The sequence below is a fragment of the Frieseomelitta varia genome, unplaced genomic scaffold (assembly GCF_011392965.1).
Source record: "Frieseomelitta varia isolate USP_RPSP 00005682 unplaced genomic scaffold, Fvar_1.2 scaffold_317, whole genome shotgun sequence".
Lineage (NCBI taxonomy): Eukaryota > Metazoa > Arthropoda > Insecta > Hymenoptera > Apidae > Frieseomelitta > Frieseomelitta varia.
The window spans coordinates 32,515-48,112 of NW_025110054.1; the positions used below are offsets into that span (position 1 = coordinate 32,515).

The following is a 15,598-nucleotide window of genomic DNA, read 5'->3' on the forward strand; positions in this document are numbered from 1 at the left end:
ATAAAGTCAAAATCACCAATACATATTTTTCAATCTTGGAATTTTTATTACACTTGTACAAGAACATTGCAAATTTCATTAGCAAAAAAATTGTTGTTTCCTTTCAGTATTTTACATCAATCTTCTTTTTTTTTTTTGTTTGTTGCAAATGTACTGAATGACAACAATAATTTTAGCATAGTTGTGAAATAAAGTAAAAAGAGGAAAAAAAACATTCCACGTAAATTTGCAACTCACAATCACAATGATGACTGCCCATTGAGATAATATTCTTTCTTAATGCGAAAATACATTAATATCCAGCAAAACCTTCGTCTTTATTTACATACATCGCAATAAATATATATTTAACATCTAACAAAACTTTGGTCTCTGCTTATAATATAGTATAAAATATTATATTGTAAGGTACATAAATATTATATTATAAGATATATATATAATACATATATACATTCATACATACATACATACATGATACATATATAATACATTTATAAGATACATAGTATACATAGTAAAAATACATGAATAGAAACGAGAAATAAATAAAAATATTTGTACATCTTACATCTATATCTACAGTATTCTTATTTACTAAACAAGGTATTCTTATTTACTAATACTTCTATCTGTCTTCGAAGCTTCTGAAACGCTGAAAGCACATTGTCCATGATACAGTTGTACCAAATACTTAAGACTCCACTGCTTGCAAATTCATGCTTGTTTCCTGACTGCGTGTCATCGTCATTTATTGCTTTACATTTTCAGATAAAAATTGTCCTGTAATAGTTCTCTAGTTCGCGTTTAACAGTCGTTCACGATCCTCACTATCGAATATCAGGAAATATTTTTGTAAAAATTGTCTCGTAAATTTGTACATTTGCAGCAAACATCCTTTCGGAGGTTGTCATGTTATTTCCTTCGTCCACTACATCGCACAACGACTTGAATTTTGAATATCCATACCATCCAGTCGCAGGAGTTTAGGACACCGTTTCTGCACGTCTTTAATATAGTCATTTGTGAATTGATACTTTTTGCATATCGGATTCCCTCTCAGTATGAGCTCCTCCAGCTCTAAATCTTGGAGACCGTTTATTTCTTCCATGTCTCTTATCGAATTATCTCCAATGTGCAGTATCTTTAAATTCACAAATATCAGTTTCACCATGCTTAGCGTAAAATCGATATCCAATATATTTCCACTCAAATTTAGTGCCTCTAAATCTGGCATATATTCCGATAGAACGCTGAACACGACGTCTACAATTAGAGGACAGTACAGTGTACAAAAGTAGTCAGAAATAAGGTCAAAATCTCTGTGAAACCTTGACAAATCCATTGATTTTGTCGCTGGTATATATCGTTTCATTACGACTTGTTTTATTCTTTTTTCAAATTCGTCGTCAATTATAGACCGGGGAAATCGTGGCTTTATAACTGTGACTGTCAATTTTTCTCCTCGGGTAACTGTGATTTCACGGTGTAGTAACGCAACTGCAACTTTTTTATCATCCACAAAAAAACTGGCCTCATTTTCATTCGCCCTGTATTTTATCGGAACCAAAGTTTCAACGCAATTGAGAAGTTTATTTATTATATAATCTTTTTTATATTTATGCCCGTCTGGTATAATAATTTTGTAATAACTAGAGTCAGGAAGTTCATCTTCGAGTCTAACTTTATTCACTTTATTATCACTTTCCGGTTGTGAGTCCTTGTTATTATTTAAATTTATTGCTATTTCTGGATATTCACGCGTGTATTTTCGTGTTCGTGACCAAGGCCTCTTCGGTAGTCCTTCGACCGATAACGGCCTGATGCTGTTATATGAATTATTATTGATTTTCGGTAAACGATCATAATGGTAGGTAAAACATTTATCGAAATTTCTATTTCTTTTATCGCGGCCGCGCAACGTTTTATTTGACACTTGCGACATTTCTTTTCTTTTTAATTTGCACACTAGGATGATTTAGCACCAAAAAAAGAAAAAAGAAAAAAATGAAATCAAAGATGAATATATTTATTTTTTGAATTTTATTTATGAATTTATTTTTATTCGCACTTGAGCCACTCTTTTAAGAAAACTTTAGTGAAAAATTCACGGTCAGTCACGTACACAACCTTCACTGACGACGGTCGAAGTGAAAGTGACAAATGGCATGTATGACATGGCGATCTTTGAAGAAAGTGACAAAGACGATTTGTTTTACTTCGATCTTCCGAAAGAGGGCGCAAACGTAGAATATTTTGTAGGTACTATGAATTTTTAACTTACGGGTTTAAATAATAACTCCATATTTAATTTCAATAATTTACATAAAAATTGTATATAAATAATTATATAATTATATATATAATTATAATTAATATATATTATATATAATTATTTATATATATAAAAATTATATATAAATAATTATATAATTATTTATATAAAAATTATATATAATTATATATTAATTATTTATATAAAAATATTGCCAATGTAATAAAATATATATTAACTAAAAATGAATGACTAATGACAAATATGATTATTTATATATATAAAAATTATATATAAATAATTATATAATTATTTATATAAAAATTATATATAATTATATATTAATTATTTATATAAAAATATTGTCAATGTAATAAAATATATATTAACTAAAAATGAATGACTAATGACAAATAACGAATAAATAATTTCTCTTGATAAGTGAAAATCTGCGTGCGACTCTCGACGTATGTTCGTATTATAATGAAACGAAAAACTGGCGACGACACGCAGGATTCAACGGACAGGAAACGAGCACGAGCTTTCGAGATGGATGGCTGGTTAATACGATTGCTCGCTTTGATGCTCAAATTAAAAATGGAAGTTATTTGTTACGCGAAACATTGAAAAAGAAGGAGTGCCGTGTTCGTTTACGCGAAAATTATACTTGCTCCGAAGGTGAGACGAAGAGCGAAACGGTGGAATAATCGAAGGACGGCGAGGGGAGGAAAAAGTGGTCAAAGAACGTTATTAATTAATCTAATGAACAGGACAATTCGAGCGATGCATTGACGCAAATTGCTCGGCTTCCCAGGACAAATTATACTTTTTTTCTTTTTTTTTAATTTTCATTGGTTTTATCCCCCCCCCCCCCCACCCTTCAACAAAAAGAACTCTCCGGACATGAAAAGCAAAAACGGGACAAAAACAAACCGCGTGAGCGTTTTCATCGGGACCGCAAACAATGAATAGGCACGGGAAGAGGCGAAATGGGAAATAATCTGAAGTTTATGAAGCGTGGAATAAACGGGGTATCTGCTTTTTTTCTTTTTTCCTTTTTTTTTTCCCCGCCCTCTTTTTTTTCCTAGTAACGTTATAAAATTCAACGATACACGCGGAAACGGGATACGTCACTGGCCAACATCTCTGGCAGTTGAAAAGAGAGAGAGAGAGAGAGAGAGAGAGAGAGAGAGAGAGAGAGAGAGAGACGACCGAAAAAAGATAAAAATTGCATATACTCGGCCGATTCGCCTTTCTGGCGGACGCTTAAATCGCAGTGGCACGGTCTGGCACGATCGATTTATCCGTCGCGCATACGTTATCGCGGAAATAAACGACGGGGAATCGATGAATATTCAAGCAAGTATTCGCATCAACCACCCCCGATCGAGGCTGAAGGATCCTCCTGACTAATCCTCGTTTCCCTTTGCTCCGTTTCCATCGCGAGACTCATTGTTTCTCGTTGAGAGCCTGGCACGGTTGTTTATTTTACTCTTTTTTTTACCAACGAACACAATTTCCAACGAACCATACGTCCTCGGATAGCGGTTTCCTAAATTTCAAAAAAAAAGTTAAGCGACTTCAACTTGATCGACCGAGGACCGACCGAGACAGAGAAGTTTCCACGAGGATTTACGACGTACCGTGCGCCACTTCTATCCGCGGTTTCCGCCAATTTTGCAACTAATTAAGTCGCTCTGGAACTCTGTAGGATTAAGGGCATGCAACGACAGAGGGTGGAAGTTGCACGGAGCGCCCTTTGAGGCGCAAATTCCCGCCAAGCCAAACGGAGAAACCGCCAGGCCAGAGTGCCGTTTTGTCGGATAGCTTGGCAAATTGAAAACGCCAACTCCGAGGCGGGAAAAATCACGGGAGGCTCGTCTCCCTCTTCCGGGGAGAGATTGAGAAAAAAAACAAAAAAATCGCTGGAAACCAAGAATCAATTCGATTCCGGTGCCGCGAGCGTATTAATGCGTGCGAGCACGTAAAAACGAAATTACACGCTCGGCCCTCATGAATTTTAATGGCTGCCTGTGATCCTGAATCGCAATGCTCGACGGTGTACACACACCGGGCCATTTGAATAACGTTTATGTCGTCGATTATACGTGCGTCTACGAGGTTTAATAGGTACGCGGCAGCGTTTCTCAAACTGGAGCGCGATATTCACTTGCCCCACCCCCCTGGATGAAAACGCTTGGGAAACATTATCTGTGGGTGTTACGAATGGCGGTGGCAGTGCTTTAAACGCGTTTGATCGCGACACGCGTACGTAATCGGGATCGTCCGAACGTATTCGTTTGATTTATTTTCGACAAGATGTGTTTTAACGACGAGATTAATTATTCTTTGTGATTACCATAACCGTCGCGATGAATTTTAAACTCGCGACCCCCGCTGATTCGGTGAATAGCCATGTCTTTTTTCATTCTTTACCTTTCTACTTTCGGTAATTTCGCGTATATTTCGCGTATTTCGATTAAACTCGGACGTGAATTTTGCTGTAGATTTAAATACTATTTATTACTATTACTGTGTGTGTGTGTGTGTGTGTTCGTAGAACTTTATGTATTATATATAATTTATTATTAGTACATTATATTATATATATTTTAATCTTTTTTTATATACATTTATGATATATTTATATGTTATATGTATTTATTATATGCATTGATAGTTTGCACACGTTAAGTAATAATCCACAAGGGGGTCTAGTGCCGAAAATGGGGTCTAATACCTGGAGTATCTGCTACTTGAGCTGCTTATTGAGTTCCAGTGAAAAGTAATAAAAGTAAAAGTATTCCCGACCCTAGACCCTCACGTGTGTACTTCCGCATTAGACCTCCACTTGGATATACCTATACTAAACTCTCATTTATTAAGTTCAAATACGGTTGCTACAAATCGATCAGTGACCGAATATTCATGAATAATATTTTTTTTTTTTTTTCTTTAACATTTAAGAGGACGTATTTAGTGCAAATAATTTTCCTGTCTAAGATCATCTGTGACGTATCAGTTGATATTGTGATCAACTTAATTGTCATATTTATTACACGTTTCAAAAATCTTCTCTGATAACAGTTGATACTGAGACTATAACGATATTTAAAAATCATCTCAAACATCATTTAAGATTGAGATTTATCCAATTGTCATACTTATTGGAAGTTTGTTAACAATGTTCAACTAATGTTCAATCTCTAACAACATTTAATACTGAGATCATTTAATTGTCATATTATTATTATATATGTATCAATAATATTCAAATATCATCTTTAATATCATTTAATACTGAGATTATTTAATTTAACAATATTCAAGCCATCTCTAACATCTAACAACATTTAATATTGATATACTTCTTAGATATTTATTAACAATGATACATTTCTAACATTATTTACTACCAAGACCATCCAAATTGTCACATTCATTGTACATTTGTTAACAATATTCAAATATCATCTCCAACATCATTTAATGCAGAGTTCATCCACGTGTTACACGTATCTATACCAATAACATTCGAAAATCATTAACATCGATGCTCGGTCAATTGTCAATTTAAAGATCTTGTTAACCGATCCGACACACACTGCGTTCGTAAAAGTTAACAATGTCATATTTATTATAACACGAATGATTCTGACGAGCATATTCCAACGAAGCGGTAACGCCTTCCACGAACGAGAGATTTCACCTCCAGGAGTTACCTAGTAATTCTCTGAAATTTCTGTTCCTCAGCCCCTTACATCAAGATTTCGTTAATCCTCTTTGCGACTGGGAATCGTCGACGCCGCGAAGTTTGCCAGTCGGAGGGATTGAATTACGAACGCTTGTAATCGAAAGTTCTTCGGGCTGAAAAATTATATTCCATTAAGGGCGCTGCCTCCCGCGGGTACGAGTTTTAATGATACCATTGACGAAACAACGCGGTGTTTCGACGTTGTTCGTTCTCCAACTCCGTCTCAATTAAACCTCCGGCACTTGGAAATAAGACGAAGTTGAACAGAACGATGACGTTAATCCTTCGACGTTCAACTGGCAGTTGAGAGACGTTCCAAGTTCAACCCTTACTGTCGCTAGTATAACCATAAAGGAGGAGAGGGTGGAGGACGTAGGATTTCAAGTTCGCTACGTGTACACACGGGATCAACGAGAACTCGCCTTACTGTCTCCACCTTTAAAAAATATCCTCCCCGCGGTGATCGTTAAAGTTTGAACGATTCGCGCTGATAATTCTCGCGAGAGCGGCGAGAGAAGTCTCTCGAAAGTTTAATCTATCACCAGCGACGTATCAGCGAACGTGCAAACGGCTTCCCACTTGCAGATAAACGACGTTCTTCAACGCTTTATTTCCACCACGTTACGCAGAACATTTGTTCAGAATGGCGTCTCGGAATATTGGTCAACCGACGCTCTCTAGCCGCGTGCACGTGCAAGTGCTTTTGGGGATCTTCGAAACGTAAAGCCTCGGAAATAGCGTTGAAGCTTTATTGTTTCAAGGGAGCTGAACCCTGTTGGTTCAGAAGAAAAATCAGCAGCCGAAGAGAAACTTCTATGTATAAATATTTGAGGTATAGTTACGCATTTGTGGAATATTGACAAGCGAAAAATCAAAGTCAATGAAAAATTCAAAGCAGAGTAGATTATACGTAGGTAAAGCAGCTTTTTTATATAGCTTTCATCTTTTTAATTAGATTCACAAAAATTTGAATTTGCACAGTCATTTGTTACATTTTTATCACACGCTAAATATACAAGAAAACTCAGAATTGCAAGTACGTAAGAAGATAAAAGACAAAAATAATAAATAAATATTCAACACTAGTAAATATTTGGTGAACTATAATCTCATATTGTCGAAATTCTAATAAATATTTCTATTATATTCTATTAAATATATATATATATATTTCTATTAAATATTTCAATGTTATTTTCACTTCACCCAAGAAGGTTATTTTAAAAATATTTTCGCTACAAACTATCCTCATTACAACTTTTCCATTTATGGAAAATTGACAAGCGAAAACGTATAAAAAAATTCAAAACAGAGTAGATTATACGTAGGTAAAGCAATTTTTTTCTATAGCTCTCATCTTTTTAATTATATTCACAAAAATTTGAATTTGCACATTCAATTGTTACATTTTTATCACACGCTAAATATAACGCGTTACATTAATATACATTATTTTTTATAAGAAAACTCAGAATTGCAAGTACATGAGAAAATAAAAGACAAAAATAATAAATAAATATTCAACACTAGTAAATATTTGGTGAACTATAATCTCACATTGTCGAAGTTCTAACAAATATTTCTATTAGAATATATATATTTCTATTAAATATTTCAATGTTATTTTCACTTCACCCAAGAAGGAAATTTTAAAAATATTTTCGCTACAAACTATCTTCATTACAACCTTTTTTTTTTCCCCCACCCCTTTCCGAAAATTTCCCAATCGACAAATACGACTCGACTAAAAATAATTGCGAGAGAACTGGAATAAAACAACAGAACGAAAATAGTCCGTGGCTGCGAACAATTGGCGAAAATATTCAACGCCGCGGCCAAATTCTCTCCAGAAAAAATATGCTGAACACCTTTTGATAAAGGAGTCATCCTGCGTATTCTAGGAATCCTATTTCTACCTGTGTGTTGTCGAATCCTCGGTGAAACGAGAACTTATAGCGAACGCCTCTCGGCTCGACCCGAGATGAGAAACGCCTTCCTGTTTTCGCGCACGAGTTCCGCAAAGAAGCTACGTGCCCGGCGTGCCGAGCACGGCTTTTATATTTTATTATGCTTTACGATATGTTCTTATCTTATTTCGTGCCACGTGTCGAGCACGGACTCGCGCCGGGGAATTTTTATCGGCGTCGATCAATGAGAGGGAACTCGCGGCGACGAGAGGCACCACGTGAAAAAAAGGATCCCCTTTCCAGCTTTCTCCCGTCTCGTTATTTTTCTCGTTTTTTTCGAACGGAAATATAAAAGCGCGGCGAAACTTTCCACAAACACACACAGCTCTCGTTATTTTTGTAACGGAGAGACACAACCACGAGTTTCCCCGATTTCTACAATATGCAAATAACACGTGTATGCTGCACAGAAGCACATCACATTATGGAATCTGTGACACGTAATTTATATTCTTAATTTTAAACGAAGTTTGGGGAAGGGGAAATTCTTTTTGTGTTATATATTCTTATAGTACTTATATAGCACTTATATTCTGATAGTATTTAATTGAACGAAAATTAATTGTTCGAATCCCCTGTAATAATAGTATCATATAATATAGTGTAATGTAGTATAATGAGTAAATATTTATTCGGGGCATAAAATTAAGTGTCAATTTTATGTCTACGGTTAAACTTGAAGGCTTTCGTAGTTTTCAAGTGTTTGAAGAAGTTGTGGGATTCGTAAAAAATTACATAGAATTTTAATAAAATAAACATAAAGCAGCTCGCGGGCAGGATTACATAAATACACGATGAACAAATAAGAAGAAAAAGTGAAATTATTACGAGTGACATATTTGATGTAATTAATTTATAAATAAAATTATGTTACCGAGCAAACTAGAATATACAAATTTCATATTTTTCAAGTATGTATGAAGAATGAGGAAAAGTACATATACTTTTGAATTAGCAGCGTGCGTATTATGATTCGAATATTGTACTTTATATTTATTAATCACTATTTCGTATCGTTTCTTTCTTTGAAAGTGAGTGAAATTTAATTTCTGCTTAAATATTATTTTACATCGTGAAAATTTAGATTCGAATTATACATACGTTGAGCACAAAAATTATTTTATCGAAATATAAATACAGAATAAATATAAATAACGAAAGTGAATTACATATTATAATAATTATAATAATTATAAACTGGCATATTATTTGCTCACGTTGCAACTAGTCTAATTTCTTGAACTTTGTGATTGATAAATCTATTGACTCTTTAACCTTTTGCGCTGGAATGAAGTGTCACGCACGTTGAGAATTTTTTGTTCTAAAATTGCAATGTTTTCTCAGTTTTTAAATATATTTAAATATAACCCAGCAAAATAAACAATGAATTTATTACTTCTAAATAATTTTTATCCAGTGATATTATTCCAGCCCCGAGTTGAAAAAGAAAGCAACGAATTACGGTCCGTAAATCAGTTTGCCAGCGCAGGGGCGTATAATTATAATAAAAGCGTACGAGAGTATAATTTCATAATCAATAATACTGGTTTATACTGGTTTACTTATCAGAGGTTCCGATTACGTATTATAACATCTGAATAAACGAATAAATATGTCAAAAAGTGTACGTTCAAAGGTGAATTCATTCTTAATTCTTCGTCCCTCCTCGTTTAATATTAAACTTTCAGAATTCTAGATTTCAAATTTCAAAAATTATTATTATAATCTAATTACCGCTGTTGCAAGAACTGGTTAAAAAAAAAGGTTAAAACATATTTCAATATCTCGCTTTTATATGTTATTCTCCAACATTCTTTAATATTTCACTTTTATCTGTTTTTCGCGCAGCCATCAGTTGCAAAGCCAACAACAGAATTTCTAAATACGTCGGAGACGAGCACGACCGTGTCGAGGATCGCGTCCATTGGCCATAAATTCGCTGTCTCGCGTATATATTTGACCATCTCGGCAGTCGGGATGGCTGTTAACGATCTCCATAACCGTCCACGCGCCGGCTACTGTGTTTCATAAAAAAAATCCCTCCCCCACATAAAAAAAAACCCCTTCCAAAGAAAAGAAAAAAGAAAAAAAAGAAAAATAGCCATCGATGTTTTCGCATTAAGAACGACAGGCGTTTAATTACCAACCGTCCTTTACACGAATCAACGACACGCGTATCCCGTGTTTATGTTCGTTAATTAACTCTGACGTTGATCAAAGAAGCCTTTTATAACTGTACGATCGGCTGCAACCGGCTGGTGCAAGTGCGCGATAACGCGGAAGCGGGCGATTATGTTTGAACTCTCTGGCATTGCAGAGACTTGGTACGACGAGCTAACGAGCATCAAACGTTAAAAACTCTTTGGCACTCTCTGTCGCAGGTCGGACGCACGACTCCACCTACACGCTGTACAGATTAGGGGAGAGGCTGTCGAGCGGGGTGAGGCTGTACGTGGAGACCGGAAGAACGGACGGAATGGACGCAGACGGTGACTCGCCGAACAGCTTACACTCGTTCACCGGGCCACCGGTGCCGCAAGGAGAGGGGACCAGTATCGCGAGAGCGTTCCTCGATGGGAATCACACTCTGATAAGCATCATGGCGCGCATCAATCCAAGTCCCGACTGGTTCGTGGGGGTCGATTCCTTCCAGCTGTGCGTCGAGGGGAACTGGGTCGACACGGTGACCGTCGAGGTAATTATCGTCGACGAGAGATCATTGATTTCGATACACACACACACGCACACACACATTTCCTCGCGTGCGCCCCCAGAAATATACGCGTGCTCGATTGGCTTTCTCCGCAGCAACGGTCAGCTAACCAATTTCAATCGGAAAGCGCGCTTTAATAACGAATTAGGCCGCGCGCGTACATATGGAAAATTAGATCGACGTCCCGGTGGAAAATCTCGTTATTCATCCTCGCGCTGGTCCAGTTCGACAAAAGCTGACCTAGCTTTTATAGAAGAAGAAAGAAAAAGGGGGTGGATGGGTGGAAAAAAAGAAAACTTCTTTCACCATTCGGATACAGACGGTATTAGCCGTATGTTATTTCGTTCATTAAAGCGGCAAAAGGGTAGGCAAAAGTTCGGTTGGCAAAGGATTCACTAGAGGAGATGAGAAAAAAGGATCCGGCAGGCGATCGGCAAAAGAGAAATATATAGGTCGCGTTCCATTTTCGATCGAGATAGCTTCGGCTATACCCGTGCCATCTCATTAAAAATCCAACGGAGGCCTATTGAAAGATCCCTCTACACCGTCTATATTCGTCTCTCTTTTCTCCTCAGCTGGATCCGCTGGACGGTGGGACCGATAACGGGTTCACATTCACGGCTGCCAACTGGCCGACGCAGCCCCAAGGAATCGCCTATAGGATCACGTCACGATACCCGGCACACCCAGCGGGAAGCTTTTATTATCCGAATCTACCTCGTCTGCCACCGATCGCCACCCTAACGTTCACCAAGGTAACTCCGCGAGCCTCTCTTTCAGCCAGTGCGATTGTCCTCGATTTGATAGTGATTTCAGTCCGCTTTAACCTCTTACGCTGGACTGAATTACGCGCACGTCGAGAATCTTTTGCTCCAAAATTTTGCAATATTTTCTCAGTTTTAAGTATATTTGAGTAAAACAAAATACGGCAAAACGAATATAATAATAAATTTATTACTTCTCAATAACTTCTGTCCGGCGATGTCGTGCCGACAAATTCAAAAAGAAAGCGACAAATTGCTGTGTACGACTCCGGTCACTCGTTGTGGTCCGCAATCAGTTGCCAACGCAAATGGGTAAAAACAGTGGGATTTTTGGTATCAGGGTGGGAGAAATGTCAGCTATTCCAGAAACATGTTTTCCCCTTATCGTGTTTCCGGTCATTATGGCTTCGTTCAGTATCACACTAAAATGATGACACTCGTTTAGATTAATCTAAATTAACAGGCATACGCTAAAAGATTATTCTTTATAATATTTAATTAATTTAAATATTTAAATATCTAATTAATCATTTAATTAATGAATCATTCTTTAGTCTGTATAATATATAAAAAGACTCTGGTATGACAGGTCTTTGTGATCATGTGTACATACATAATGAAGTGAATGAACCCAACCCAAACTTCAATAACTAGTAACTTTTGATACACGGCCGTACGTGTTCGCGTGTATAGCTATAACTAGTAACACGGCGTGATACGTGTTCATGTACACCTCTGCTCACACAAGTTTTGATTTGTTCTAGCTTGTTTCAAAATTGGAAATGTTAAATACTTTGAGAGAATTTCCAAAAGCGTTAATACACGTGCAACCCAGAAATTTTGTTACTCGCGAATATTAAAGTGAATATTGAAGCTGAAGAAAGAAATTTATAATATGGCGGTGTATTAAATGAAACCATAGAGGTGTATTAAATGAAACAGAAAAAAAACTTAAATATATACGTCTCGTTTCGTAATAATTTCCACTTATCTGTCCTTTCACGTGCCTTTGTAATAAATTTTTGAAATCGTAAACAGACTTTATGGACACCCTATATATTGGCTCGATGATACTTTAACTCGTTGTTCGCGCTGGGCGAGCGAACGATCGATACTTCTTCGGATTATCGCGTTAGCGTTCCCGCGTTTCACAGTGAACAAACTGCGGATTACCTTCCTTCGAGGCCCCGCGCATCGTTGATCAATTTCGCTACGCCGGCTAATCAATTCGGGCAGCATCTCTCTCTCTCTCCTCGGCAGAGCGTTTAAACCGACGACGACGGTCGGAGGAGGATTTCGTTTAAGGACGCGAGCAGAGAGCTCGACAGAGCGGAGGAATTCGATTATCCTGTTATCGATATCGATACTGCCGTTCATAAGGCAGACATCGGCGCGGGCGTAACACGATTTCTGGCCGTGGCCGGTAGAAAAACGGCTGCCGATCCGTCCGTCTAACACGGTCTTGAGGCTTTCTCCTACGGCGGCTAGAAGGCAGAAAATAGCCCGGCGGGATGACCCGATGAAAAGTCGATCGCGTGATTTAATCAGCGTTTCGATTGCCAAATGAAATTTTCCAGCGAATTCTCTCGTCCTCCCTTTCCAGCGGTTTTCCAACCGATTCCCAACCAAGTTCCGGAAAGAACCGCGCGGGTCGGCGGCCGCGGCTAAACGGCCAAACGTGTAATTGAAGTAGCGATCGTTCGGTTGATTATCACGATTTTATAATTACCGATGATCGACAGACCACCCTCTTCCCCGGTCTTGTTTCACGCTGTGACGGGGCACGTCGAGTGTAGGTGGCCGACCGCATCGCTTGCATCGCCACCGACCACCGTGCGAGCCGCTGGTTAATCCGTCGATAATCGGACAAGCGTGACAAACCAACGTCGAGGGAGACTGCCGACCTGTCGCTCGGACAGAGCCGGAAATGGTGATACGGTCAATGGATAAGCCACGACACCAGAGCGTCCTCAGGGGGGAAAAAATGACCAAACTTCGTTCCGGTCAGACACGATTGGGAAGAAGTTGAAATCGGCAATAGAAATCGTCGGCTATCGGTCCAGAAGATTGGCGTCGAAACGTTCGAATTTGATTTTCGTAGTCCGTTTCAAGAATACATCGGTAAAATTAATAATGAAAATAAACTTGGAAACGAAATTTACGGAAGTAATTAGACCGAATTGAAAGGATAGGGAAATTAGCAATAGAAATCGTCGAATATCGATCGAAAACATTAGGGTTGAAATGTTCGAAGAGATTAGACTTTCGTATTTCGTTTCAAAAATACATACACGGATAAAATTAATAATGGAAATAATCTTGGAAACGAAATTTACGGAGGTAATTAAACCGAATTGAAGGGATAGTGAAATTAACAATAAAAATCGTCGAATATCAATCGAAAACATTAGGGTTGAAATGTTTGAAGAGATTAGACTTTCGTATTTCGTTTCAAAAATACATACACGAATAAAATTAATAATGTAAATAATCTTGGAAACGAAATTTACGGAGGTAATTAGGCCGAATTGAAGGGATAGTGAAATTAGCAATAAAAATCGTCGAATATCGATCGAAAACATTAGGATTGAAATGTTTGAAGAGATTAGACTTTCGTATTTCCTTTCAAAAATACATACACGGATAAAATTAATAATGGAAATAATCTTGGAAACGAAATTTACGGAGGTAATTAGGCCGAATTGAAGGGATAGTGAAATTAGCAATAAAAATCGTCGAATATCGATCGAAAACATTAGGGTTGAAATGTTCGAAGAGATTAGACTTTCGTATTTCGTTTCAAAAATACATACACGGATAAAATTAATAATGGAAATAATCTTGGAAACGAAATTTACGGAGGTAATTAAACCGAATTGAAGGGATAGTGAAATTAACAATAAAAATCGTCGAATATCAATCGAAAACATTAGGGTTGAAATGTTTGAAGAGATTAGACTTTCGTATTTCGTTTTAAACATACATACACGAATAAAATTAATAATGTAAATAATCTTGGAAACGAAATTTACGGAGGTAATTAGGCCGAATTGAAGGGATAGTGAAATTAGCAATAAAAATCGTCGAATATCGATCGAAAACATTAGGGTTGAAATGTTCGAAGAGATTAGACTTTCGTATTTCGTTTTAAAAATACATACACGAATAAAATTAATAATGTAAATAATCTTGGTAACGAAATTTACGGAGGTAATTAGGCCGAATTAAAAGGATAGCCGATTGAAATTAGCAATAAAAATCGTCGCATATCGATCGAAAACAATGATATTGAAATGTTGAAAGAGGTTAGACTTTTGTGTTTCGTTTCAAGAATACCTATGTAGATAAAGTTAATAATAAAAATGAATGAATCAAATCTTGATATTTGCAAACGAAATGAAGTTCATGAAACTGAATTCAAACTGAACGGATGCAAGAGAAATTGTCTACTGTCAATAAAAAGGATCGGTTTTTAATGGAATACTCGGGAAGATTAGATTTTCTTATTTCTTTTCAGTAACATATAGGTAAATTTAATAACAGAAATGAATGAATTAGATCTTGATACATGCAAACGAAGCTAATTGGAAACGAATTGGAGAGACGGTGAAACTGACAATTGATATTGTCGGCCAAAAGAGGTTCGTGTTAATTAAATATTCGAAAATTTTCATATTCCAGTAATAAGGGGATTTATGCAAGGTGAAATTAGTTGCATAAGTAGTCGGTAGGCGGTGAGTGTTGATTAAATGCTCGAATGAATTAGACCTTGATATTTGCAAATGAAGTTCGTGAAGTCAAATAGATCGAAATGGAGAGAAGGTGAAATTAGTAGTAGAAGTGCTAATCGATACCGGATGAGTGCTGATTAAATACCGCGAGGAAAGTCGAATTTTAATATTTGTAAATGGAATTCGATAATCATCCTCCCCTCCATAAAATAAGTAGAATAGAAATAGAAGGAATTATACTTTGATACTCTGAGCAAACGAATCGATAAGAAGATCGTGAAAAGAAATAATGAAATACCTGGCTCTTGTCAATCTTCAGCAAGAGCGAAAAAGAAAAATACAAATATAAAATACTGTATAATATTCTCGTTAATTAGAAGATGAAATTAATGAT

At 36.8% G+C, this 15,598-nt stretch overlaps 2 protein-coding genes across 2 annotated transcripts in view; one reads left to right on the forward strand and one right to left on the reverse strand.

Annotated features, from left to right (window-relative positions):
- Positions 1–847: 847 nt before the first annotated feature.
- Positions 848–2,179, reverse strand: LOC122529965 (nuclear RNA export factor 1-like). Its single transcript, XM_043656533.1, has 2 exons — positions 2,131–2,179; positions 848–1,608 (listed from the first exon to the last, which is right to left on the reverse strand). Exons 1-2 carry the CDS (start codon positions 2,177–2,179, stop codon positions 932–934), a joined length of 726 nt encoding a protein of 241 aa, XP_043512468.1. The 3' UTR covers positions 848–931.
- A 6,741-nt stretch (positions 2,180–8,920) lies between these two features.
- The window catches only part of LOC122529985, a 78,299-nt gene continuing 71,621 nt past the window's right edge, over positions 8,921–15,598 (forward strand). Inside the window, exons 1-3 of the mRNA XM_043656567.1 lie at positions 8,921–8,930; positions 10,378–10,691; positions 11,285–11,464. Of these exons, the coding sequence (XP_043512502.1) occupies positions 8,921–8,930; positions 10,378–10,691; positions 11,285–11,464 (504 nt within the window). The remainder of the gene's footprint in view (positions 8,931–10,377; positions 10,692–11,284; positions 11,465–15,598) is intronic.